This window comes from Electrona antarctica (assembly GCF_951216825.1).
Source record: "Electrona antarctica genome assembly, chromosome: 21".
NCBI lineage: Eukaryota > Metazoa > Chordata > Actinopteri > Myctophiformes > Myctophidae > Electrona > Electrona antarctica.
In genome coordinates, this window is record NC_136802.1 from 21,961,332 (window position 1) to 21,988,839 (window position 27,508).

Consider the following 27,508-nt stretch of genomic DNA (forward strand, 5'->3'; position numbering starts at 1 on the left):
CAGCATCTCAATTTAGAGGGGGACCCGTAACATACAAACAAGATACATAAAACGTACAGTACACAGATACAGACAATAAACAGATACATACATACATAAATAAACAGACAGCTTGCTCAGCCTCTCCCACCCACCCCACCAACCACCACATCATCAGTGTTAAGCAACAGAGGAATGAAAGTGCAAATTATACATCGGTGAATGTGCTATAACTGGTACTTCAAGTCCTAAAGCAACTGAAGGATGACATCGATCTAAGAGATGAGAATGTTGTCTATGAGAATGTTCCAGCCCATGTTTGTGTGTGGCTCGCCCTCTAGAGTTGTGGCTGAGGGTGGCACTCACGTGCACTTTGAGTTAGATATGAGGGCATAGGGCTGGGCATTGAGGCCATTCTAAAGCAGGTTGTTGAATGCCTGGTTGAGAAACCTGTGATTACGGTACATTATGTCCCTGTAACAGAGAAAGGTCCTGTTTTCACATAACCTTTATTTATTGAATGACATTTGCACAGAACATTGGCACTTTAATTGTGTGCAATATTTAGTGTAATGTAGTACTATTCATTGTGAAGTTTTATTGTTGAGTTTGATTGAAATGCTTAATCTAACCTTAATCTTAATCTTAATCTAACCTTAATCTAACCTGATTTAACCTGATGTGTGTGTCAGTAGATTAGGCTTTGAGGGTGTTGGGAGAAGAGGGTGGAAGGCTGGACACACTTGTAACACAACCATGCCAATGTACTGTAGAAACAATGATTGAACGTTATCTCTATTGGTGTTTTTGGAGAATAAATATACCAGCCTGTTGAACTCTATAATGCGTCTGTACCGCTAAAACGGTCATTCCTACAGTCCCTAAAAAAGGCAAATGTAATATGTATGGATTCATGCACACTGAAATCAAAGGGTAAACTTTGTTTAAAAATGTCTCTTTTATTATGGACAGCATGTAGGCTACAGTTAATTCGATAAACATTGAATTCCACAATTTAATTACTAATCATGCCTTCAGAACAGCATACTGTGTCAAGCATTTTACTGTTTCATTATCTGAAATCGATAGTGAAATGATTGCCGTTGCTAGGTAACTATAGCTCTGTTGTGTCCTTTAAGGTTGTTGGAATAGACAGATTGGACTGTCACATCTAGGGTAAGAGATATACGTAGACACACGCAGGTGTGTGTGAGAGAGAGAGAGACAGAGAGAGAGAGAGAGAGAGAGAGAGAGAGAGAGAGAGAGAGAGAGAGAGAGAGATTAGTTATTGTAAAAATAACAGTAGAAGGGCTGGGCTATAAACATTCATGACTCATCTGAGTAATCACATGGCATTCACAAATGTACTCCCACAACCACCATTATCCCACACTACTGTACATTCATAGGCAGGCAAAATTACAACAACAACAACCTGAAATTGACATATCGTTACCGTCGGAAAGCAACCTCATCTCTTATGTCCATATTCAAATATGCCCCACTTGATCATACAGTCCAGTGTGTGTCACACAAAAGCTGTTTTGAGCTTGTAGGTCTGCTATACTTTTGCTATACTATCTTGAATTTGAAGCTTGAGAAGTAACAGTTTTGGACATAGTATGGGGTTTCCACCCGACAGAGACAATATATGAGTATGACATCATATGTCTTCGTCATACGTCTGTTGATTGTGTGGCTGTGTGTGGATGCTCACCTCCAGAACCATATGAGACGCTGCTGTTCGCCTGCGTTCCAGTCCCCCCGGAGACGTCCTTCTGATGTGCCCCTCCCGCATCGCGCCCCCCTCAGCTCGGCTGTCCATCTGAATGAAGAGCGAATACAAAGGAGAGACCAGCGCCCACCCTCCTTGATGAAAACAAAGAAGAAGAAATTGTTAATTGGACCTCAACTGGTTGGTGGACTCAGTAAGCAGCACCAAAGCCCAAACCACACCAAAGGGTCGGGTTGGGACAAAACGTTTTTTAAGGTAGACCACACCAATGCAACTCATTGCAACTCAATGAGTAGCATTGGTGTGGTTTACCTTAAAACCGTTTTGTCCCAACCCGACCCTTTGGTGTGGTTTGGGCTTATTATTAAGGGTGCTCGGATGGAAAGGAGCGGTTCCCGGAAAGAAGATACAAAGAAGAATCCCCGGAAATAGTCACTCGACACGATCTTGCTTGAGATCTAGTAGTCAATCGTAATTCTTACGAAGAATACCTAAGATTGGAACGCAGACAGTAAACTAACAACTATAGCAAAACTACAATCTGACAAAGGACAAGAAGGAGAGCGAATGGTTAAATGAGCCACTATGGTCAACTATGGTCTCATGGTTGCGTCAACCTTAATAGAAATAGAAGGGGAAAAACACACACACACACACACCAACACACACACACACACACACACACACACACACACACACACACACACACACACACACACACACACACACACACACACACACACACACACACACACACACACACACACACACTGACACACACGGCACGCACACAGAAAGAATGAAGATAAAGATACATTTTGATGAATTTTGTAAGTACTAATATACATTGTTTAATGTTGACAGTAAAAAAAAGTTTGTAATGTGTGTTTAACGTCTTTACCTGTCGGGTTGGTGGTCTGTGCCGGAGCTGTGAGGTCAACTTCACCTCCACCTTCAACACAACCAAATAAATTAAATCCCATTTAGAACACATTTCATGCAAGAATGCAACCCAATGTCTGACACAAACGTTACTAAAGCAATCATTATGGACCAATAAAACATAAACATGTTTTGTAAAATATTATGACAAATGCAACAATGTCCGTATAGTATATACAGTGTAATTAACCATGGCCCCTGCTCACCTGAAATAATTTACTTTTTTTACTCTTTTAAATAATATATCTGTTGAAGGGTAGTAGGTATAGTTTCATATTTCAGTAGCAGTCAGAGTGAAAGTATAAGCTACATTGTGAAAGTCTCACCTCTGTTTTTCCGGCAGATGCGTGACCACGAAAATAGGGAGGCAAGCAAGAGCCCCACGCCGCCCAACACAGGAAGTAGAATGTGCACGTGCACGGCATTGATATGTGGTGGCTCCGCAATCACAATCACACCTCCTTCAAAATAACAAAGTGAGAGAAAAAACAGTGTGGTCTGAAAACAAACACACGCTATACGGTCATGCACAGAAATGTATAAAGGTTAAAGCCCTATATTCTCATAGTAATCATAGCCATAGAGTGTTTGTTTGGTTTTTCTCTCCAGCTATGAACAGAAAATATATTTTCAGGTAGGTGTCAAAGTTCCAGGGTTCTCGATCCTGATCCGATACAATTGGTATCCCGAGTTGAAAATGCATTTTTTGTTTAATAAAGAGCTGGAGAGACATGGAGACTCCTGTTACTGAACAGTCAATATATCAATTAGTAGGCTACTATCTATCAGAAGATAAGCTATTTAACACTGATTTTAACACTTTCACTGCGTTATTAATTTATCTTAATTCAAACAAAGAAAATCACTTACTTACCACACCTTTAAATTACGTTCGCATTATGACAAATTGCAAATTTAATTTATTTAACAGGGAAATGAAAAATAAATAAAGCATGCTTTCTCACCTCTCACATCCATCCAGCTCTCTGGTGACTCTCCAAGGTCAGAGATGTTACACTTGTAGAATCCTCCATCAGACTTGTAAACTCTACGGAGGGTCATCTGTCCTGTAGACCCAGTCTTGACGAGGGATCCATCTTTATAGAAATCAGCTGGGAGGTCAGAGGATGTTTTACTAGTTGTCTTGTTTTTGTACCAGCAGCGTAGAGTGACATCACTTCCCTCTGTCACAGGAAGTACAGGACTCTCCAGGATCACATCACCTTCTGAACAAACACAAACAGTGTATATTGGGTCTCTCAACCTCATCTTTCTCCACTGAAAAGAGAAACATGTTGAAGAATCAAAGTCAAAAGTGTCAAATATCAATAAATAAGGGTGTGTACGTAGCATGCATGAAATGAAATGAAATCTATATTTACCCAGGGTATCTGGGCTAAGCTCAAGAACTTGTTTCCAGCCAGGCCCTGCTCATAGAACACATTTCATCGTAGTGGTTGATGCCTTGTTCAAGGGCATTTCAGCGGTGGTAATTTTAACGTGTCGGACGGCTGATTCGAACTGGGAACCTTCCGGTATCTAGACCGCGCCGCTATCCGTTCGGCCACCGCTGCCACATACGTCTGACATCCTAATAATCCGTCATTAATAACCCTGTGTAGTTAGGTAAAGGTGTCTACTATCACAGAAAAATGTGTTCCAACCCAACTCCCTTGGGAAACGTTGTGACAGCTGCTGAAAGTTGGGATACCATTATCAACCAATATAAGGCAAAAAAATCAAAATTTCATTATACTTTAAATGTGACATGTCAAACTAGGGGGTTTTCATGATGCTTTACCTAACTAATGTGCAAGTGTCTGTGTGAAAGTAATGAGAGACAATGTGCATTACATGTTTAAAGTTCAATAAAGGTATGTGCTCTGAAATGCTGAGCAATTTAACCTGAAACATAGGTCTTATAAATAGCCACTTACGTGCATATCCTATATACAGCACTAGCAGCCAGTGCAGCTATTCTAGTTTAGAACACCGTTTCACTAACCTTATAACTGCAGTTGTAGGACCCTTGACACAAAGTAATTTCACCCACTCCTTTATACTTTATAGTATACTATTAGACAGCAGAGTTTGTGTATGAGCTTTTGAAATGGACCCTACCAGTCACAGTGATGTTGACAGCACTGCATGCTCCCTGTCCAGATTCACACCAGTACACTCCCGTATCTTCAGGGTACAGGTCTTCGATGACACAGTGCGATGTGTTTTTTCGTCCCCAGTCTGTGGGACACTCACAGTCTGTGAAACACTGAAAAATGTCCACATTGTGTGAAACATTCCTCTTTAGGGTGTAGTTGCCCTGGACTTCACAGCTCAGATTGAGGGATTCATACTGAAACATCTGAGATCTGCGTGGAGTGATGCTCAGGACGGTTGCTGCAGGGGACAGAGTTGAGGGGAGCAAACAAAGACAAACATGAGCATGTGCTGAAACTGCAAGCCAACATAGTTTGTATAATCACAACCATGTTCATTCAATATTGAATTCAATTGGAACATGAATTCAATCCATACATTCATCATTACTTTGTATTCAGTCAAAATAGAAATTGAATTCAAACTTTTACAAAGCTTTTACAAAAATAGCAGTTGTACAAGCTCACAACACATTGCGATGCGACGTGCTGAATAGCTAAAGAATCACACACGCACATACGCACACACACACGCACACGCACACACACACACACACACACACACACACACACACACACACACACACACACACACACACACACATGCACACACACTTAGTTACTCACACACTACAGTGCAGAACGCTGCAGCCTCCATGTTGACAGTTGAGTGAGCAGATAACAGGCTGCTCTGCATCTATAGGTCTGACCCTGAAAACATCTTCCTGTGATCTTGTGTAGAATGAGCAGACAGGATCTGTCACAGCATTTTATCTCCTTCATCTCCTCCTTGTGTTTAAACCACACACCCACATTACAGGGTTGAGCTTTTAAAGCTGCTATTTTCACTATTTCCATACATGTCATTGCAATGCATCTTGTAGCAAATGTGACGTGATGTTAGACTTACAATTCACTAGTAAGAGACCACACCAACTGCTCAAGTTTAGGAGTATTTATTGCACAAGTGAGACGTAGCTGTATTGATTAGGAGCCAGAGGAGGGCGAGACTCAGGGTGGGGTCGATTCCAGGCCTGGACAGCAATGTGTCAAATATGACTGGTCAAAGTGTCCTTGAGCAAGACACCTATATCCCCTAACTTCACTGCGCCCCTTATGGACATGCAGTGATCACTGATCAGCTGGGATGAGCTAATACCGAATTTCCCCTGCGGAGCAAGTAGGTCAATATTATTATTATTATTTGAGCTGCCCTCATCAGTTGAACTAAAAAATCTGACTGCATTGTTACTGAACAAATTCTGTACTAGTTTATAGCCATGATTAGGCTACTATATAGCTATTCAACACTTATTGTAATAAAGAATATCTCACTTACTTAACTTTAAAATAACTTACTGTTATATTGCAATATTGCAATATTGGGTGAACATTATTCATTCTTAGTAACTAAGAGAAAAACTTCATCAGTGTTCTAAAGAATGAGTATGACATGCCGTAAGTTACGACCACGTAGTACAGCCAAGCAAATAACCATTCATAACTTTTTCAAATGGCTAAACTCTAAACCTATGCTTTCCATCTTAAATAGGTGTGTGATTATAATCTGCACTAGTAGTCGTTGCTATAAGATTATAGACCATTTCTTGTTTGCCAACCGCCAGAATAGAAGACGAGACAAAGTTTCTTTACTTGGGAAATACAGTACTATGATCAAGCTGCATAATCCAATGTCATGGATTAAAACACAGACTGGAACAACACAGAAAACACGCTAACAACCATAGTGTTCACATTGATTCATAAGAGACTAGTGGTAATTTGTGTATGAATGCTGCATAATGTTTTGGTTAAATAATACTTAGTTCAGTTCAATCCATTTCATTCAATTCAAAGGAGCTTTATTTCCATGATAAAACATACGTTTACATTGCCAAAGCAAGTGTCAAAATATAATTAAAAACAAAATCAATCTATGACTTTGGAAAAATTACACCACAATGTAAAATTACACCAAAGTGTACAATACAAACGAACCATAAAATACCTTGTGATAGCGTGTTGAAGACATTATGCACGCTAAAATCCCCCAAAGATACCCCACACAGGATGTGTAATGCATAGACCTTTAGTACATTATGTGACTGGAGAAACAGGTGTAAACTGTTATTAAAGGCAGGCGATAACAAGAAGAAAGAAATGGTTGAGAAATGACAGAGATACCGTGTGGGGTCCCTGTACTGTACTGTACTGTACTGTACTGTACTGTACTGTACTGTACTGTACTGTACTGTACTGTACTGTACTGTACTGTACTGTACTGTCACACCCGAAATCATCATACAATTAATATGTGTGTGTATGTAAGGCTGCGCAGTGACACTTGGTGGTGAAAACCAACCAAACGCTATTTTCGTACTCGGACACAGCCAGCCAGCCAGGGACACAGCCAGCCAGCCAGGGACCCACATAGCCGTCTATAGGAGTCGTTGCACCACTCAAAAAGGCCTCTCTTTTGAGTTACAACAAATTAACATCATCACCACTGTAATGAGCCATGCAATACTTGAGAGATAACACATCTTACTCTGTGATACTGTCATTGTAATGTTGTGGTTGTGTTTGGTAGATTCATTTATCAATAATCAATCAATCAAGTGTTGCTGCATTTCAATTAGGAGATTATATACCTAGAATTCAGTTGTGAGCTCTTTCAGTTCATTCACGAGTTCTTGCAGTTTTTTAACTTCTTGCCTGATTGACAAGACAAATCTCATGGTCTCTGATCTGATGTTTGCTCTGTCTAGATCAGCATTGGGCAGTAACTTAGCAGAGTCAGCCTTGCCTGTTTCACGTGCATCCTCCGACGCCTGTGCCTGCCGAATGTGGTGAATTTCCTTGGCATCCATGGCGATGAAGAAGACATCGACGGCTATGAACAAAGCAGACAGCACCCCCGTCGCCACTTCCGCCACAAGGAGTCCTAACCTGGCTGTCTGAGCAGCTACGTTGCCCCCCACTTCGACCAGTCGCACCAGCTCCGCAATTCCACCCAAGCCTCTCCCGATCCCGGTGCCAATCCTCGCACGCCTCTTTGAACTCTCAATGCCACTCTCTGAGTCAGGCAGCTCTACAGCGTTCTGCCACTCCAAGCCCTGACCGATGTGTTGAAGAGACAACACCACTGACTTCATCTTCTCGCCAAATTCGTTCATGATGCTTCTGATGGCCTTCCGATCACTGGACTTGTTCACAATGTTGGTGATGTTTGATATGCCGGCGGTGGCACCGCCGGCTACAGCCACACCGACACCGACTCCAGTGACGACGAGAGAGGCTCCCAGGGTAAAGGGGGCCAGAATGAGACCTACGATGGAGGTGATGCCTCCTGCTGCTCCGATCACCCCGCCTGTCAGGCTGCCGATGGTGGTGCCTTGGTGCACTGTTTCCAGACCGTCAGCCAAGGTCTTCAGCTTGTCCAAGTTGGCCTGAAGGTCTTCTACAGATGCTTTCGTCTGACAGAGGAAGAGAGAAAGCGTTGCTGTATTGGTGAGAGGAATAAGGGGACAGAAAGACAGGAAAATGGAAGGCTGACAGATAAACAAACCTTTCTCATGAGGAAACCCAGGATAAAAGGCCTTCCCAGTATTTCACTGGCTGCAGGTCTTGACCCAGGGTCTCTCTGGAAGATGTTTTTCAGTAGTTCCTGTAGGTCTTGGGAGAAATGCAGTGGGAGCGTTGGATATTCTCCCATTGCTTCCAATATTTTGCGGATCAGCAGAATTGGTGTGTTTTCAGCGAACTGTTTGGAAATAGTAAAAGCATACATTTATATTTTTTAAATGTGAAAAGGAGGTACAGTCCATACAATTTGTAAAGCCATGGTCGATGGACACCACAACATCAGCTGTACAACTACAAAACCATTCAAGCAATGGTTGACTCTGCCGTTGAGCTGCACCATGAACACTGGTTTGTTTCACTCTGAATTGTGTTGACTCAATGTGTGGCATTCAAGTTTTGTTTGAGTTTCTTGTAAGAAAAAACATTATTTGTAAATTATAATGTCGGCATAGTAGTCTATACCCGTTCAGGGATATGACATACCCAAAGTATGTGCAGAGTTTTGGTTGTGTGGTGTGTATTTGTATTGCTGAACATCCCAAAGTAGTAGTAGCAACTATTAGCACTTTTTGCCCTCATTGTGACCAGATTTGACTGAGACCCTGCCATCGCGCAACCTCCAGCTTTTCACCAGAGGAGAAAAACTCTCCCTCAGTCAAATATGGTCATTATGATTGGACAGTATACGGTGACATCACAATATGTATTATAGTGTCTATGCAACCACACTTGCGGTGTCAATGCCCGTGTTGTAATTCAGATCGATTGCTCCAGGCACTGAAGAGAAGGGGCAATCTCATTATGAGCGTGTTGCGCAATGTCTGATGACATATCTCTCCGTCTGCCACTTATATTGGCACATGTGGCACACCCGCTATGCGATGCTCAGTCAACCACGCAGAATGACACACCTTCCAGCCAATCACATGTAGCATTAGTTAGATTATATATACGTAAAGGTAGGTTATTTAAAAAAGAATATCCATCAAACATTATCCCATAACATAAAGCATGATTCACAATTAAATTGAAAATATTCATGGTCCACTTACTGCCAAATCCAGTGTGCAAAGTTCATACAGTACACAGCCTAAAGACCAGATATCACTAGAAGGCAAAAATATATATATAGTCAGTATTATTTCAAATTGTATTCAATATGTATAAAATGGCTATTGTAGAACGTATAATTTCTACCTCCTACCTCCTTCCATAATTGTTTTATTGGCCCTGCACCCACTGTCGAGGTGCGTGTAAATAAGTATGCTCTGAGAACGTATAATTTCTCATAGATTTCATAGCTTCATAGACTTGTTTGACAGCACTATCATCAGTGTATGTTGGATTCACTTTAATGTGTATTTTCAGTAATTCAGGCATTTAACCACTTAAACCGTCAATACTTGGACAACCTGCTTTCACTATATGTACTTACAGTAGTCTGCTCTTTTTTCTCTCTACACAAAATCTCTGCCAAAAATAGACGATCTACAAGCTCACCGTTCTCCTCAGAATAGGGATGCTAGAGTTCACCCTTGAACTCTAGTGTGCAAAGAGGGTGACCGCACACGCCAATAGCCAGAGTGCCAATATTTTATTAGGACGGCAGTTAAGACAAAAATGAATCCAACGTTTCGGCGGTGAAGCCTTCATCAGGGAATTTATATTCCAGACAAGGAATTTATATTCCAGAGCCTCTTATGAGGCCTTATAGTCATTTTTAAGATAAACTCCTCTTGTATTTGAACTTGAGACACCACATGACCATGATCCCGACCTCTCATATCACAGGGACAGGTCTTACTTAACCTGTGTTCCCCTAACCCCTTCTGATTGGTTGCATGACTCTCTGGCACCATACTTAAGTGTGAACCATTATGTGCTCTGTATTCCCTGATGAAGGCTTAACCGCCGAAACGTTCGATTCATTTTTGTCTTACCTGCTGTCCTAATAAAATATTGGCACTCTGGCTATTGGCGTGTGCGGTCACCCTCTTGTTTTTTCAAGATTTCCTCTACACTGTAAACCAAACATAAACAGATCTATAGACCTCTTTACCTTTTGACATCATATGTGCTGTCTGTACATTTTTCAGGACTCGCGTAACTTAAGCCAGCATGCGAGGGAGCCGTGTTCGCATCATTACATCTGTGGGAGGGGAGGGGGGATAATTGTAGCATAGTAATTAAATCAATGAGTAGATCCCTTTTTAATTTACTGAATTGTTTCGTTTCCATGTACAATACCTCTCACTGAGTTCTCCAAAGCTTCCCAGGCGTATGTTTCCAAATTCTGTGAGGAGTATCCTCTGGGACATGACAAAAGAGAAGACTGTGAATGTGAAATCATATCATGTCACTTGTAAATGATGTAGCATTATCACCCGATTTAAAACCAGCCAAACTATACACCAAAGTAATTTGTTTATCCACCAAGGTGTAGTGGGGTTAAATTGTGTTTAAGTAGTTTGGGGGGTTGTAATGACCCCTCCTTCCTGGCCTGTGTGTGTGTGTGTGTGTGTGTGTGTGTGTGTGTGTGTGTGTGTGTGTGTGTGTGTGTGTGTGTGTGTGTGTGACTGTGTGTGACTACAGCCCTACGCTGTTGGGAGGGAGGTGGGGCACATGTTGCCTATGCATATGGTATGGTGTGTGGCTGTGTGTGCTATAGCAGCAGCCACCACCAAGCTCCGCCAAACTTTGTTCAACTCAACTGTCATTGCATCTCTGTATTATAATTTCAGAAACGGCACAGGTGGGCGGCCGTGTGCCCCCCTTGCCTCTGGGCCCCCACGCAGTCGCGTTGTCTGCGTCACTGTAGTTACGCCCCTGTACATACATACATACATACATACATACATACATACAGGTATGCGGTCTAGTCTAACTTGGACTCAGGGGGGTGGACGCCTCTGCCTTGCATAGTCCCCAGTGAATAGGCATGTTGCCCTTCACTGGTAACCTTACTTTGGATTTTAAATATATGAAGGTATTGTAGGCTGGGATTTTACAAAAAAGCCCCCCTTTTACATACACAAAGCTGTTCTTTTCACAAGTTTAATTCCATCGAGGTGTTTGAATAAGATAATAAAGGTGGCAGTAACATCTTGTACACCCCCACCCTCCCGGATATGCAAACTGAAAATAATGTTTTGGGTGTTGTCCAGAAGTTCCTGTTTTCTAAGTTTAGTTTTGATGCCCTTCCTCGCCACGATCATTCATGCATTCTATCGAAATGGGTTGCCCGGCATGCCTATACCTAAATAAAAAGTAGTTGAAGGACACTTCGGTTACATGATGGAATTCTTATGTTTTTAATTAATTATTTGAAGCCGCGCACCCGGTAAATCGATGGTGTGTGCAGGTGTGTGCATGTGTGGTACCTGGGGTGAGAGGTCATTGTGGAGCAGACCTCTTTCATGAATGCATTTCAGAGCCATGCAAGTTTGGACAATCCACTGTAGTATCTGTTAAAAAAGTAACAAGTGCATGAATACCGGTATATAACGTGGCTGTAAAGAGGTTTTCCAAAATGTTGATACAATATGAGATCATCCCATTTGCCACACAAGGAAGAGATTTCCTTGTGTGGCATGCACGCACGCACGCACGCACTCACGCACGCACGCACGCACGCACGCACGCACGCACGCACGCACGCACGCACGCACGCACGCACGCACGCACGCACGCACGCACGCACGCACACACACACACACACACACACACACACACACACACACACACAGAAAGTAAAACTATGGAGATAGGGGGTTTCTACCTGACAGCAACTACTGTATATACTGTACAAATATGTATATTTTAGCAATACCTGGTGTTCTTCAAATGAACCTCCAGAGCGTTTCTGTTCCTGAATCTTTTGAGCGAGATTTCCACCCAGGCAATGATCCATCACAATGTAGAGGTTTCCATCTATTCAAATAGAAAGGTATTCACTTTTTAACATATGCATATATAATGCCATACATTTATTTAGTTTAATGTTGCACATCCTGAAAAGCTCAGAAACAAAAGCAGACAAAAAAAAGTCTTTTTTTTTTACTTTCCTCAAATCTTCTAAAATAATGTGTAAAATCTAAAAACTATCTGCCTCTCAAAATTCCCATGCGTAACTATAGAATTGAAGTGTTTCATCTGTTGTTCGTATGTCCGTATATATATATTTTTATATTCACAATTTTAAATATATAGTGTCAGGATGACATGCTCATTAATATGTTGCAGGAGATGTGTGGTATTGTATGCGACATCGGTACCACATTTGTCATGGTATGTGTGAGTCAAGTCAACTGTATGACCACAGTGGAAAAGAACATGGCATGACATCATTGTTAAAGAGGGCAGAACTGGACAAGTAAATAGTTTTACTAGTTTTTGTCAGTTGAGAGAAAGTGTTTCAAAGTGTCAAATTACAATAACAACTAAATCATAATAACACTCAACAAGCATAATTCATGGAAACCCTTGATCCACAGACCTCCTCCTCAGCTCTGATCAAGGTTGGGCACCCTAATCAAACTACTATTGTGACACTGCATTCCTTTAAATCCTGACATGGCCTTCATGAATCACTCATCATGTACTTAATTATCTGTTTTGAATCTCAGGTATGTTTCCATTGCTTTGCTATGTTGACAAACACAAAACGAGTTTAGCTTGTAGAACCCCCTGTCTCCTCATGTCCCAAAGTAACACTGTCCTCTGAAAGATGACAGTGAAATGACAATTTAATGACTTCTAAGACCCTTCATTGTATTACCTAAAAAAGAAAAGAAAAAAAAGACAGAGACGTTATGAGCTTGTAGATCTGCTATTCTCTGTGGAACCGATGCCTCAACTCCTACAATTCCAAATGCTTAATCAGGCTTGGGGGTCCCCAGTTCAAATGTGATTATTTGGGGGTAAAATAAAACGATAATGTAAACCTACCCTCCTCAAAGGATTTTTCGTAGCTCACAATATGTGGATGGTTTGCATCTTTAAGCTTATCAGTCTCGGACTTGATCCTCTGATAAGTGTCATCAGGATCCTGTTGATTAAAATGTGATGAACATTCCATTATTTCATGCTATGGACAATACGCCATAACATCACATATATATACTTTTTTCTACTACAATTGTATAAATACTGCAATATAAACGTTGAAGGAAGGAATTTAAATGATCTCACAGATAAATAAAATATGCATTCAAAGGTTCTAAACTTCTGACACTATTCAATTATAGGCTAGTAACTGTAGGCCTACTACTAATCTATCCTTTTCTTACCAGTTCTTTCTTACCAATGCAAGAAGTGGGGGACAAATTCAGTCTATCGTGTGCTAATTTGAGAGGTTATATGTCATTACTTTGTAATTTCAGACAACATAACCAGACATCATTTTATGTACAAAACAACAACACTATTCAGAGGATAAGGTGCAATTGAAATATAGCCTATAAACTCATGAACATAAGAATAAAGTTAAATAAAAGAGGAGAATTGATTTGTATTTTCCTTTACTACTACTACTACTACTACTACTACTAATAATAATAATAATAATAATAATTATTATTATTATTATTATTAATACAATTATTATTATTATCATCATTATTTATTGTAGATGCAGCTGTTACAGTATAAATGGTCAACTCTGATACTTTGTATATTTGTACGGGTATAGATTAGAAGAATAGCTTTGGAGGAACTAACCTGTGACATTTTGATCTCGTGGATGAAAACCTCGTCACCTTCCTTAGAAGTAGCAACAACTCCTTTCTCCACGTTAGACTGGACAGTGTAGCCATGCCTCTCATAGACACTTTGAGTTTTCCCCATCTCGATGTCTGATGTACGAACTTAATTTCTGAGACTTAAAGACTATAGCACTAAATGTGTGTGTAAAATCTGAGGGTAGTCTGTTTACTGTGTTTAGGCTATGTTTGCAAGGTTGGACAGCAACAAAAAGAAGAAGAAATCACTTTCACTTTCATTCTTTTGTCAGTGTCACATGACTTATTAGAAAAAGCCTCCTTGAATCTGGTCTTATTGTGAAGTCCTCATTGAGTCTACCGGAAGTTCTAACTTGACGCTCCCATTAAGAAGCACTGTGCGCAGTGGGCGGTGGCTGTGACGCTGCTGAGATCAACTTTAGTCTAAAAGGGAAGAAAACACTGGTGTAGAGGAGAGGCTGGATTTAGACGGTTGTTGCTAGTAGCTACACTTTACAACAAGTGTACCATATCCATGTGAAAACCTGTGAGTAATAATTATTGTTATTAAATTCTGAGTTAGAGCGAAGCTATTATACATCAGAAAATTAAGTAGCCTTGAACAAAGAAGAAGACTATCATTGATTTTGTCGAGTCTGGCTTGTACATAGCCATGGTGGTTCACATTATGTGACATGTCATATATGAAAGTGATTTTCCAGGGCTAGCTTTAGTAGCTTTTACGACATTATTTAAAGCCAAGGACTTCAGAAGTCCTTAAGGCTATGGACCAGAGCTACTTTTACGATATGAAAGCAAAAGCCTAGCCCTGAAACATCATCATGGCAGTCATGTTTCAGGGCTAGCAAAAGCCAGACTCGATAAAATACATCTATAGGTCTTGGTCCAAGGCTATAACAATGAAGCAAAGTTGCATTGTTGTTGTCTGACTAAAAGCATAGTGACTAATGTTGATTTATTGTCAGGAAGAAAGAAGCTGTTCATGTTGACAGCAGGCTTTACTTTTATGTCGGCTTATTTTCTACAGGATCGACAAATCCACAACATGCATGAATTTCAAATTATAAACCTCAAACTCATTATGGAGAAGAAATAACACATGCACGGTGCACCCCTATGAGTTAGCCCCTCTTGGAACCCTCGTAAAAGGTTTCTGACATTTGGATGTTTTAAACATCCAAATGTCAGAAACCTTTTACGAGGGTCCCAAGAGGGGCTACCCTATGAGTGTGATGCTGAATTGGAATGCAGTGATACTGTGAATACCATGCATAAATATGTTCAGTATGTTAATTACCATGAATCATGGCCTATGCACATGATGGCCTGTACAGGATGTTAATTTCCATAACACAATATGTACTTTTTCGAACATTAACAGCTTTTGCAGCCACCCATAAGTGCTCTTTGAGAGCGGTTTTGAAGGAGTCTTGGGATTCACATTTCTTAAGGCTGTTGGTAGGGCGTTCCACATTTTAGTGACATAGGAGAAAAATGTATTTCAATTTAACCCCTTGTTTGAGCCGAATCTGGGTTGCACATGGTTTGTTGAACTCCCTCTGGTGTGATTATGGACTTTGTTGACAACTTTTTTTCAAAGGGGGGCCATATTAGAAAATATTAAAACACCCAAGGGCCAACTACATAATTTAGCTTCGGATTTAAACGATTCTATTTAACTATCCTCATCAATATTTAATATCAATGGTCTTTTTTCAGGTGTGTGCTGTGAACAAAAAGTGTATCTCAGCCTTTTTTCAGCAATATGTCACATTACCAAATGTAACCAAGCAAGGTAAACAAAAATACAAAAAGAAATACAAGGAACACTGACAAATTATACTCTGGGAAATCCCCTGGTTTAAAAACTTTAATGTGAAAATGTCCCATAATGTTGGGTGCTGAAGCTGCGGGCCATGTACAATTCACCCAGGGCCACATTTGGCTTGCGGGCCGCACTTTGGACACAGCTGTTGCAGACCATGCAAGTTGCTCTACTCTGTCGTCAACCCTAAGCCATTCCAGCCTATTGCAGGCTTACACTGTATGCCTAGGCTATGTCAAGCCCCAACAGGCAGAGGAAGAGATTGAGAAAGAATGACCTAATGATACAAATAGGAGGAACATATTCAGGAGAGAGCAACAGAAGCTCTACACACACACACACACACACACACACACACACACACACACACACACACACACACACACACACACACACACACACACACACACACACACAGCCATAATCAATGACTCATGTTTGTATAACTTATCCATTGCAAACAAGTTCCTGAAACACTCATGCATGTATATGTGTTTTCATTTCTCAAAGGACACCTATAACAAGGGTTCCAAAACCTTTCAGGCAGGCAAAAATGATCATATTTGAACTGGGGACCCCCCACACCCTGACAAGTGCTTGAAATTGTAGGAAGTGAGATTACAAGCTTAATTGTTGATCTGCTATTTTCAGCAAATGCCCCCCCCCCCCAACGATTTGGCGCCAATTGGCGGACCCCCGGCCTGTAGACCCCCTGATCTATACTGTAGCTGGCGGAGAGAGAAACCTACATTTTCTCTGATTGGTAGAGGTGAACTTAACCACTTTTAGTTTCAACTTGGCATCTTGTCATACACTGTAGGCCAAAACACACAACTCATGATGTGAACTTTGCTTTAGGGCTACTGTAGGGAATGTACAAAACAATGGTATCAAGCTGGGTGACTGAAACAATGTGACGCTAAGGCTTGCTCGACTTGCACGACCTGTTGTGGAAAAACGGTGCAGAAACAAAAGTGAAACTTAGATGCACAAACAGGTGTCCTGTACATAAAGAAGCTGGTGTTTGACGGGTTGCATAATCTCTTCATCTCTTCTCGTTTGGTTTGGATTCACAGGCAGGTTGGTTACACAGACGTCGAGATGGGTCAAACACAGAGCACCTATGACCAACATGGCTACACCGTCCAGTCCGACACACCGGATGGGACTGTCGCCACCTCAAAGGAGGGCGAAGAGGTTGTCATTAAACGGATCAAGGTACGTCCTTCACAGTTGTATACAGCACGTGTTTTTCAAACTTATTTTGTGCCAAGGACCCTCAAATTGATATGAATGTTTTCGGCCGTGGCGGGACCCCCCTCTGAATGTCAACAAAAGCTTTGTGCCAGGGATCCCAGGAATAGAAGATTTGTTATAAAATGTTAAATTATTCAGCATTTTCCAAACATATTTGCGATTTTCTATATATAGCAGATATACAATCTGTACAATTCAAACCTGTGTGCCTTGCTCACACACCTTACCTATTGAATTCATTTTGACGTTCAGGCAGTACCACTTGACAACCAGTAGGGGCCCTACCAGACCACAGGATGGAAGAGCAGGGAGACAAAACTACAACCACCACTGCATTTGTGTTTATTATATTTTTATTGGCATACTCATACTCTACCATGCAGATTGGTGAAAATAAGATTTTAATTACTAAAACAGTTTCAAAGTAGTCCTTTTAAATGTAGTTATCGCTGTGTTGGTTTATTAATCGTCTAATCCTGTAAAGTAAATGATCTGTCCCTCAAGCTATTATTACTTTTCTTTTCTTTTTTTCAAACAGAAGCTAGCACAACACATCTCGTACCGGGTGCATGCACAGCTTAGGACAAGTTATCATAAACTAACCCATTTTGACCTGAGATCAGATTCTAAAAATGTCTTCTACATCCTGACAGTTTTCTGAAAAAGCTATGTTTCTATGTCAGTGGTTCTTCGATTTTTCAAAAATAGCAGACCTACAAGCTCGTAGCGCTATGAGCTTGTAGATCTGCTATTTTTCAATAGCTAAAGCATAACATAATGCTAACACCAAAAGGGGTTCCCGCCCAAACTGGGCTAAGCACAAAAAAGATCAGCAGCACTCATGCAGTGACCGTTTGACATGGCACAGTGTGCAGATGCATTTCGGCAGAGCCTTCCTCAGTCCTGAGGATGGCTCTGCCAAAACATGTCCATACGTATGTTGCCAAGATGAATTAAAAAAATATCCGAAAGGAAATTATGTGAGTGCTGTGCTGTGCTGTGCTTTTGTGCCACCAATATTATTTTAAAATAAGAGGATTTCATTCATTTCAATTTTGATTCCATTGATGTTGATTTGATATTTGGAGTGAAAGTATTCAGGCATTCAATTCATCTGCATTTGTCTATATAGCAACACAATGTATTGATGATGATAAATCAACACTCAACAGATGTCAAGCACAGCGTATCAGGAAATAGCCTCCGAAACGGATACACTTGAAAACACAAGCCATCCACATATTGTAGGCTACGGGAAATCTTTTGAAGGTAGGAATTACTTTTATTTATCAGTTTTAAACCAGTTATTTCTTCTTTTATTCTTTACTAGTCCTTACCCGTTCTGATATATTTCAACTTGTATAATATATTTGTGTGTTTTTTGTAATGAATAAAAACGGCAGTATAACATGAAAGTTTTCTTACAAATGCATGGTAGGGAAACATTTTCATGGCAATTAAGGACCGCAACATTTACACTTATTAGCCCACAGACCCCTATTTGAAAAGTATCAAGGACCCCCAGTTTGACATGCACCACAGAAAGTATGGCCTAGTGCCTGGCAGTTCCAACCTAAACATCCTTCTACCGATAATACTCACTATCCCTCCTCTGTACATGTCCAAACCATCTCAGTCTGGCCTCTCTGGCTTTATCTCCAAAACATCTGACATGCGCTGTCCCTCTGATGTACTCGTTCCTGATCCTATCCATCATGTTACTCCCAGACAGAACCTCAACATTTTAGCTCTGCTTCCTGTCTTTTCCTTCAGTGCGACTGTCTCTAAACCATACAACATATCTGGTCTCACCACCGTCTAATACACCTTCCCTTTCATTCAATCATGATATTTTTATTTATTTATTTGTTACTATTTTAGATGTACATACAGATATTGGTTGTTGGTGTTGGTGTTGGGATACATGCTGCTTTGAAAATAACACAAGTGTGGACCATCCTTCCCAAATAAAATGTATTGCATAAATGTGTTAAAAATGGCACAGCGCTTTATGTTTCTTTTCTTTTGACAGAGGAAGACTGCCTGCATGTTGTGATGGTCCACTGTAAGGGTGGGAATCTGGCTCAAAAGATCCAGGAACAGAGGGAGTGTGAAGGAGGATTCAAGGAAGAGCAGGTAAAGAATGGGTTGCGTAGTGTACAGCAGTGATTTCCAAACCTTTTCGATCAATACCCAAAAATCTTTTGAAATTATACTTTTTAAATGTTAAACGGAAAACATGAGATATTTACTCGCGACCCCAGTATTATGCTACACCTGAGGTTTGTCTGAGTGAATGTTGTTGGTTATTGCTGGCGACTGTTTTAATGCACTCTGCTTCATGTCGTTTTAACAGTTAGTATCTGTAGACATAGTATACAATATTGGTTTGTTTAAATGTGGTGTGCCGTGGAGAGCAATTGGAAATGAGTGGGGGAAAATAATTAATATTATTGTCAGATTATTATTATTTGTTAAAGATATTTCACAACGCAAGGCCTTGTTTATTATTACTTTAATCTAATTTTGGAAAAAATATTGTCTGCAAATGTTGCTTCCGGATAGTTTGTTCACAAATGCTACTTTTCTTTAACAGATACTGCAGTGGATTGTCCAAACATGCATGGCTCTGAAATGCATTCATGAGAAAGGCCTCCTCCACAAAGACCTCACACCCCAGGTACAACATTCACACTCTTTGTTTTCAAACTTATACAGTGAAGTTGAATGTACTAATCTGTTGTCATACATATATAATATGCTGTGAAGTTTTGTGTGTGTGTGTGTGTGTGTGTGTGTGTGTGTGCGCGCGCGTGTGTGTGGTAGCAGCAACCACCACATTAGGTGGCTGCTACTGAGGGGGAAAGTGCTGTTGGTGTATACGATATTATAACAAGATTATATGCACATGTACATTTGATGATGCTCTATTTTATTATCTTAGCTCTTCTTTTTTTTTTTACGTTTTTTATCATTGTTCTGCTGTTGTTTTTCACCATGCTGCTGCATTGTCTGAAGGAAGCCAAACCAAAAAAAGTTTTACTCTTATGTTTTAATATACTTTTCTTTTGCAATTTCTCAGAGGATACTTCTGACTGAATCAGGAACCATTTCTTTGGGAGGATTTGGAAAACTCAGCGAGAGTGAGAGGTATAACATGCAAAGTAATTGGTAAACATATGATCTAACGTATTGATTTAAGTGCCGCCTTCATTGAGCTACTCTTCTTTCAACAGGCTGGATGCAGAAACGACGCAGAATGCTGCCATAAGTTACATAAGTCCTGAAACCTTGCAAGATGGCATATATGATGACAAAAGGTACTGTACAGAGAGAGGACTACCCAAAAATCATCACTTGATTGTATCACTTTACACAAATGTAAGGTGCTGAATGGTAAATGGTGCATTTATATAGCGCCTTTATCCAAGGCGCTTTACATAGATTGTCCATCTCATTCACCCATTTACACACACATTCATACACGGATGGTGGCGGAAACCATGCAAGGCACCAATCAGCACATCAGGAGCAATTAGGCGTTCAGTGTCTTGCTCAAGGACACTTCGACACTAACTCTGGGGGAGCCTGGGTTCAAACTGGCAACCTTGCCGTTACCAGCCACTCTACCCCTGCGCCACCGCCGCACTGGTACATGCATAGGACTTTCTCACTCATTGTACGACACCCAAAGGTGGACCATTTTATGTTATGAGAATAAGCACCCCGATAATTATAGTGAGAGAAACGGCACTGGTTTTTCACATACGGTCGGTCAGTAACATACGCACCACCTAGATCTCCTATTTTTGTCAACTGTCCCCATTCTCCCAATTATGGCATGGTGCCCAGACTAGTGATGCTAGGGTTCATGTGGTTAAACCACGTTGGTCCATTTGGGTTTGAGGAACAGCTAGAGGTGCTTTTTAGTTGTACTACAGGGGGAAATACTAAGGGACAGACTGTAGGAGTTTTAAAGTTGTCGGCGAGTCATTATATCTTTGTGGTTTTCACACTAAACGACTAGGGATCACACACTGCAATACGATGCGATCTAGATTGTTTTTTACTTCAATTCATTTTGACGTCTCACGTATGGGTGCAGGATCCCGTGATGCATGCGTGAGACCGACAGGACGTAGCCTGCGTCTCTCTCTCTCTCTCTCTCTCTCTCTCTCTCTCCGCACACACACACGGGAACATACAAGACTCTCTCTCTCTCTCTCTATCTCTCTCTCTCCGCACACACACACGAAATAGAGTGAGACAGTATTCATGACGCTAAAATCTTGATTTTCATTAAATAATTCTGTCTCTGGTGGTCCAAATGTTTTCCCTGCGTTTTAATATTAACATTATTCAAGTGAGATGCGTTTGTTTTATTTGGACTATTTAACAGCTAAGGCTAATATAGCTACCTATGACAACTGGATTTACCTGCGGAATAAAGGTTATATATTATCATCTATCGATACAAACAGACAGACAGACATAAAGACTTTCTGTCTGTGAGGCTGTGAGCCTAATACAGGCCTTGAGGTCGCAACCCAGTTCATACTGTATGATGTCCAGTCGGCGAGACAGCCAAATATCAAACCTGCTAGATATTCAGAAGCGCTCGGGAAGGCGTCGGCGAGTGCTTTTATCGGCGCTGAATCTTCTCGCAGCTCCTTTCACACACAGCGAGCAAAGCCCGATTTTGCGTCTGATCTGGGGTTTTGTCTGCAAGCGCCAAAAATGCTTCCCGACAGCATAATCGGAGTAATATCGTGCAGTGTGTACGAGCCCTAAGGGAAAGAATATTTCCAAAATGAGATATACAGTACATGAAAACATAATGTAATTACCCAGTGAACTGAACCGTGGAGTTTACAATTTTGCAGGTACTGGTCAATTGAAATTAAATAATGATTCTGTTTTTTCCTCCTCCAGTGATATCTGGTCAATGGGCTGCGTGCTGTATGAGCTTTGTACACTGAAGAAAGCAGTAAGTGAACTTGTACAATTATTCAAAAAAGACAATAGTTTTTATTTTACTTGCACATCACGGCGTGTTGTGAGATTGTAGATTTGCTATTTTTGAAAAATAAAAAATGTAACTAGTCCATACCCGCCATTTCCAGGCATCCGTCCATCCGGGCAGTGCGAGTGCAACCACAACTACAGATCCCATAGTCTGCAAGGACTGTGTACAAAAACGATAATAAATGCCTTAATCTTGGGTAAAGCCGGGGGGGGGGGGGGGGGGGAAATGGCTTTGTCACTGTGTTCATATGCCTGTGTGCAACTGGTCAACCCACTGAGGGGAAAACATGGCTCAGTCCAGACTGACAGAGGTTTCTTCATTTCATCTTAATTTTATAGCAGGGTAGTAGGATTGCATTTAATTTATGCCAGGATTAAAAGTGGGTATTTACACGAACTCATGCTGCATCTCAAGGTGCTATCCTCTCAATAAATTCTGACCAAATTCTGACCAATTGGCCTGTTCGGGACAGGGAAGCCAGGTGGGAAGGGTGATATTGGTCATTGCATGTACTCCTACCGGCTGGGGACCAGCGGGGAGTGTAGAACAATGGAAGGAAGTGAAATGGCTTGAAACAAACGTCAAAATGCAAGACTAACTACTCATCTTCTCATCGATAAATTGCTCAAAAGTTCTGTATGATGATATGTTAATCTATGACCTTGACCACAAATGGCATCATATGTCGGATGTTGAGGTAGAGAAATGTAAAGTGAACTTTGCAGCTTAACTAAAATATTTTCAATCCAATCACTATTTAGGGTGTAGAGATCCAGGCTGCCATCACTTGTGGATTTGTAGGCCTTTATGTTTTAGAAGAGCGATGGGTTGTATAGATGCCTGCCATGATGCCTGCCATGATGTAAGTCATGTCAGTCAGTCATCTTTATCTTTAAGAAGCGATTGACATTCACTTGCATGTGGCAAAAAAGGGTCTCAAAATCTCACTTTTAGCGGCAAGCGCATAAAACAATAGCTTCAATGACAAACATCGCTTTAATGACTTGTATTCCCAAACAGTTTACTGCAGAGACAACAGTCACTCTGATCCCCAAAGTACTGGGCGGTACATATCCAACTCTGCCGGGCCATTTCTCATCAGAGCTACACCAACTACTGAACGACATCTTCCAGAAAAAACCTGAGTTCAGACCTACAGCCAGTGAAATTCTGGGAAGGGCTTTCATCATCAGTTTTCTCATGGGAAAGGTTTGTCTATTGTCTCATCATTTCCTCCTTCCATTTGTCTGTCTGTGTGTCAAAGCCCCTCATTCCTCTCACCAATACATCAACCTCTTTCTCTCTCCCTCTCTCAGAGTAAAGCAACTGTAGAAGACCTTCAGGCCAACTTGGACAAGCTGAAGACCTTGGCTGACCGTCTGGAAAGAGTGCACCAAGGCACCACCATCGGCAGCCTGACAGGCGGGGTGATCGGAGCAGCAGGAGGCATCACCTCCATCATAGGTCTCATTCTGGCCCCCTTTACCCTGGGAGCCTCTCTCATCGTCACTGGAGTCGGTGTCGGTGTGGCTGTAGCTGGCGGTGCCACCGCCGGCGCATCAAACATCACCAACATGGTGAACGAGTCCAGTGATCGGCAGGCCATCAAAAGCATCATCAAAGAGTTTAGTGAGAAGATGAAGTCGCTGGTGTTGTCTCTCGAGCTCATCAATCAGGGCTTAGAAGAGGGCAAGCAGGGCGAAGAAGAGGTGCCTGACAAGGAGGCTGGCGCAGAAATGTCAAAAAAGCTGGTGAGGATCGGCACCGGGGCCGGGAGAGGCCTGGGTGGCATCGCGGAGATGGTGCGACTGGTCCAAGTGGGGAGCCTGGGCAAAGTAGCTGCCCAGACAGCCAGGGTAATCCGTGTGGCGGAAGTGGCGACGGGGGTGCTGTCCGCTTTGTTCATAGCCGTCGATGTCTTCTTTATTGCCATGGATGCCAAGGAAATCCATCACATCCGGAAGGCGCAGGCGTTGGAGGCTGAACGAGTGTCGAATTTGCCTACCAATAAGCTGGAAATTATGGACACTTCAGCGTTGCTGGCCAGTTCTGAACCGGACGGAGAAAACATCAAATCGGAGACCATGAAATTTGTCTGGTCAATCAGACAGACGGCTGAAAACCTGCAAGATATTGTAGATCAGCTGACTGAACTCACTTCGCTTTTCTAAGGCAATCAGTACATTTAATATAATGCTTAACTGGCTTAAAAATGCACATGGGCATACAAACTCTGCCCACAAAATATATTTTCTGAGATATGGCCTATTGTCATTTTGATGGTGACCTCTTTGACCTTTTCATATGATACCGTAATAATAATCCTCGTTTCTTTTCTGTTCGTTCTCAGATTTCCCACCAAGTTTCATGGACATTTTCCAATCCTTGACCTTTTCACCCCAAACATTAATCATGTCTTCTTGACAGTTATTTTGTTAACAGATACACATGCAGGACTTGCTCATCTATTTAGTAGAATACGTTTTCTAAATGGTTAGTACTGCTCATCACAACATTCTTCACCGGAAATATAGATCTACAAGCTCTCATACATAGCGTCACATTGTGACATGCCTTTCATTCTTCACATTCTTATAAGGGGAAGTGAATGTAAAAATCTTATTATGATTCATTGTTCAAGTCCTTACAAGGGAAATTATTAAGCTACATTATTCATTGTGGAAGGTTACTTTTCCTTATGTGCCATTTGTATGTAGAAAATAAATAAATAAAGGTTGCAAAGTGTGTAACATCTTGAGTCGCTCTCTAACCATCCAGACTAGAGACAATGTGAGTGTGTATATTAACTATGAACGGATTCATTGATTTCAACAGCACTACCACGGTACCACCACAGATTGAGCCAAGGACGATAGACCTATTGTTTAACTGCCAGCATCCTGGGAAGAGCATGTCCACATGTGTCAGAAGAACACGTAATGTCATGCGTAATTGCATATATGCACTATGCATTACTGCATTAGTGATCTGATTTTGCATGATGGCACCAGCTCTGAGATTTAACGCAACACCTCAAAGTGAACGCGAGAGGTCGCTGTTGAGCTACAATAAGAGCCTTAACCGACCGTATGATGTACCTCACCTTTAATGACAAGCATGGAGTTTAGTAAGTTTATTGACAAGAAAAGTTAGATTCGCGTACCGCATAATACTTAATTGGACTAAATGCAAAGGTAAAACTGCGAACTATTTAAAAACTTAAAAGGTGTACACTGGCCTATCCTTCCTGTCTATTGAAGTTTACTGAATTTACACGTATACAGGCCGCATAACTTTACAAGATAAATAAGAATTGCTGTTTTGTAGTAGACAATGTGATGAAGGCCTACGAGTGGTGACAGAATGGCGCCCTTAACGCAGTTGAGCCTAATTTAAGAAACGGGAGAGAGCTTTTTTGTTTATAGTGATTATACGAATGTTTTTTTTATGAATGTCCGCGACCGTTTTCACTCCAATTAAACCCAATGAAAATGGGGTTAAGTCTGCCTACTACAGACTACAGTACTACTACTAAAAAGAATAATAAAAAAGGTAATGCCGCCCATGATTGAACCAAGCAGATATCAATTATATTAACACTTATTGAGGCAATAAACTTGAGAGAGAGGGTTTTGCAATTACGCCTGGGTGAGGGTAACAGTGTTCCATTGTCTATTCATTTATTATTTGCCTCTCTGGAGAGAGAGGGGGAAAAATGGAAAGTTTTTTGAGCGCCCAGCGGTTGAGAGAGTTGAGACTGACTGTAGTGTTCTTGTTTTAAAGGCTGATTTATACTTTGGTTGCGTGCTGGTGTCGCGCACGGGCGGAACAAATAGCAGATACACAAGCTCACAGCGCCTCGCAGCTGCGACGCGTTGTGAGCTTGTGGATCTGCTATTTTCGGAGCGCGCAACCAAAGTACAACTGCTGCAGGCTTTTAGGTATGTATCTGTATGGGACTGGGACTGGGAGGGGGAGGTGTGTGTGGGGGGCGTGCATGAGGCGTGCACGGGACTCTCACTCACGGGCAGACGGAATTAAAAAAAAAGGGAAAAGAGAATTGCAGTTTGCATTTCGCAGGCTGGGAAATAGCGGCCAGAGTTGGGATTTAGAAGAGATGCAGGCTACTTAATTCTATCGTCTAGTCGGGGTTCAGAGTACAGTGAGGGAGGAGAGTGTTAGACCTATATAATGTCATGGCATCTGTAGATAGATATATTGTTGTCTTTAGATAGTTTTCTCTCTCTCTTTTTAAATAGGGGAGAAAGTTGGTTCCAGAGAATGCCGAGAGGAAGAGTCTGCATGAAAGGAGCCGACAGCTATGTAGGAATTCCCGACTGAAGTCATGGTAAGTCCCCCTTCCCGTCCGAGCTTTGACTGTGCATGAAAAGCGTGACATTTGTCGTGGGGGGAAAAGTTTGGGTGAGGGTCTATATGTTGTATCACATGTGTCATTCATCAGCTTTTAAGTAGCTTACTTACTAATAGTAAGCCTACATTAAACATTTCAATACCTAACAGGCGTTTTAGATATGGAATATTATATTGAAATTCAGAGTGTGGATATACATTTTTAATGTCAGGTATGAACGTGTAAAATGTGCTACTATAGTGCATCAAATCATATCTAGGTCTAACCTCTGTTTTTTTAACTTGATTATTGCTAAACTAGCCTACTTCTGGTTCTGATCAAATCCATATAGCTGACAGATTTAGGAGAAGTTATTCATTAGGTAGGTAGGTACTCCTAGATCTTTGTGTTCATAAAGCTGTCAAAGTAATATATCTTAAGAGTGAATTATGATGACAAGATATCTGTAGGCTATATATGTCATCATATGTGAACTTTGAAGTTCAATGAATCGGAAAGGAAGTGAGATGTCTCTTTTAGGACAAGTCTCATCACATCTCTTGAGCATTGAATTTGTATGCTTATCATCTGATCTCCACCCCTTTGCTCAGTTTGCTGGACTCATGCTCTGTCTGAGCAGTACACAGACGTGCACACGCACAGACACACAAAGAGGAAACTAAAGCAGCACAGACAGTGGCAGACACAACAAGGCAGACTCAGTGGTGGTAGACAGAGAGAGAGAGAGAAAGAAAGAGAGCGAGGGAGGGAGAGAGAGCGAGATTTTTTTAGTGTTTCCCCCTCTGTGTGCAGGGCAGGGCGGAGCACTTTGGCAGAGAGAGAGAGAGAGAGAGAGAGGGAGGGACTGACGGAGGGGGGAGAAAGAGAAAAAAGAAGCAGAGTTGGAAAACAGA

The 27,508-nt window shown here is 41.4% G+C and overlaps 4 protein-coding genes across 6 annotated transcripts in view; 2 read left to right on the forward strand and 2 right to left on the reverse strand.

Moving 5' to 3' along the window:
* Positions 1 to 908: 908 nt before the first annotated feature.
* LOC306914067 (sialoadhesin-like) lies at positions 909 to 5,558 on the reverse strand. The gene is made up of 7 exons (XM_079490959.1): positions 5,440 to 5,558; positions 4,778 to 5,053; positions 3,622 to 3,882; positions 2,983 to 3,117; positions 2,616 to 2,666; positions 1,697 to 1,848; positions 909 to 1,150 (listed from the first exon to the last, which is right to left on the reverse strand). The coding sequence occupies exons 1-7, from the start codon at positions 5,507 to 5,509 to the stop codon at positions 1,145 to 1,147; spliced, it is 951 nt and encodes a 316-aa protein (XP_079347085.1). The 5' UTR covers positions 5,510 to 5,558; the 3' UTR covers positions 909 to 1,144.
* Positions 5,559 to 6,675: 1,117 nt separating this feature from the next.
* Positions 6,676 to 14,241, reverse strand: LOC306914275 (uncharacterized protein; the record flags this gene model as incomplete). The annotated part of the gene is made up of 9 exons (XM_079491265.1): positions 6,676 to 8,288; positions 8,381 to 8,575; positions 9,450 to 9,504; positions 10,457 to 10,546; positions 10,645 to 10,706; positions 11,778 to 11,861; positions 12,227 to 12,327; positions 13,345 to 13,444; positions 14,116 to 14,241. 9 exons carry the CDS (start codon positions 14,239 to 14,241, stop codon positions 7,464 to 7,466), a joined length of 1,638 nt encoding a protein of 545 aa, XP_079347391.1. The 3' UTR covers positions 6,676 to 7,463.
* Positions 14,242 to 14,496: 255 nt separating this feature from the next.
* Positions 14,497 to 24,988, forward strand: LOC306913934 (uncharacterized protein). Of its 2 annotated transcripts, none has more exons than XM_079490772.1 (10): positions 14,497 to 14,661; positions 17,041 to 17,178; positions 18,390 to 18,486; positions 19,250 to 19,353; positions 19,814 to 19,897; positions 20,300 to 20,367; positions 20,454 to 20,537; positions 22,150 to 22,204; positions 23,264 to 23,452; positions 23,560 to 24,988. In XM_079490772.1, exons 2-10 carry the CDS (start codon positions 17,062 to 17,064, stop codon positions 24,412 to 24,414), a joined length of 1,653 nt encoding a protein of 550 aa, XP_079346898.1. In that variant the 5' UTR covers positions 14,497 to 14,661; positions 17,041 to 17,061; the 3' UTR covers positions 24,415 to 24,988. The 2 variants fall into 2 exon arrangements, with proteins under 2 accessions (XP_079346898.1, XP_079346897.1); XM_079490771.1 differs by having other exon boundaries at positions 14,498 to 14,661; positions 17,037 to 17,178.
* Positions 24,989 to 26,356: 1,368 nt separating this feature from the next.
* The window catches only part of arhgef40 (Rho guanine nucleotide exchange factor (GEF) 40), an 84,728-nt gene continuing 83,576 nt past the window's right edge, over positions 26,357 to 27,508 (forward strand). For both annotated transcript variants that reach the window (XM_079490408.1, XM_079490407.1), the window contains exon 1: positions 26,357 to 26,591. In XM_079490408.1, coding sequence (XP_079346534.1) covers positions 26,589 to 26,591 — 3 coding nt within the window. In that variant the 5' untranslated portion in view covers positions 26,357 to 26,588. The remainder of the gene's footprint in view (positions 26,592 to 27,508) is intronic.

Bases quoted from the DNA above. Each gene is read 5' to 3' on its own strand.
- LOC306914067 (XM_079490959.1), bottom strand. From the start codon at position 5,509: ATGCAGAGCAGCCTGTTATCTGCTCACTCAACTGTCAACATGGAGGCT. The intron at 2,667-2,982 runs GTGAGACTTTCA...GTTGTGTTGAAG, and splicing joins CATCTGCCGGAAAAACAGAG to GTGGAGGTGAAGTTGACCTC. The intron at 1,849-2,615 runs GTAAAGACGTTA...GTTTTCATCAAG, and splicing joins ACAGACCACCAACCCGACAG to GAGGGTGGGCGCTGGTCTCT.
- LOC306913934 (XM_079490772.1), top strand. From the start codon at position 17,062: ATGGGTCAAACACAGAGCACCTATGACCAACATGGCTACACCGTCCAG. The intron at 17,179-18,389 runs GTACGTCCTTCA...AACACTCAACAG, and splicing joins TTGTCATTAAACGGATCAAG to ATGTCAAGCACAGCGTATCA. The intron at 23,453-23,559 runs GTTTGTCTATTG...TCCCTCTCTCAG, and splicing joins TCAGTTTTCTCATGGGAAAG to AGTAAAGCAACTGTAGAAGA.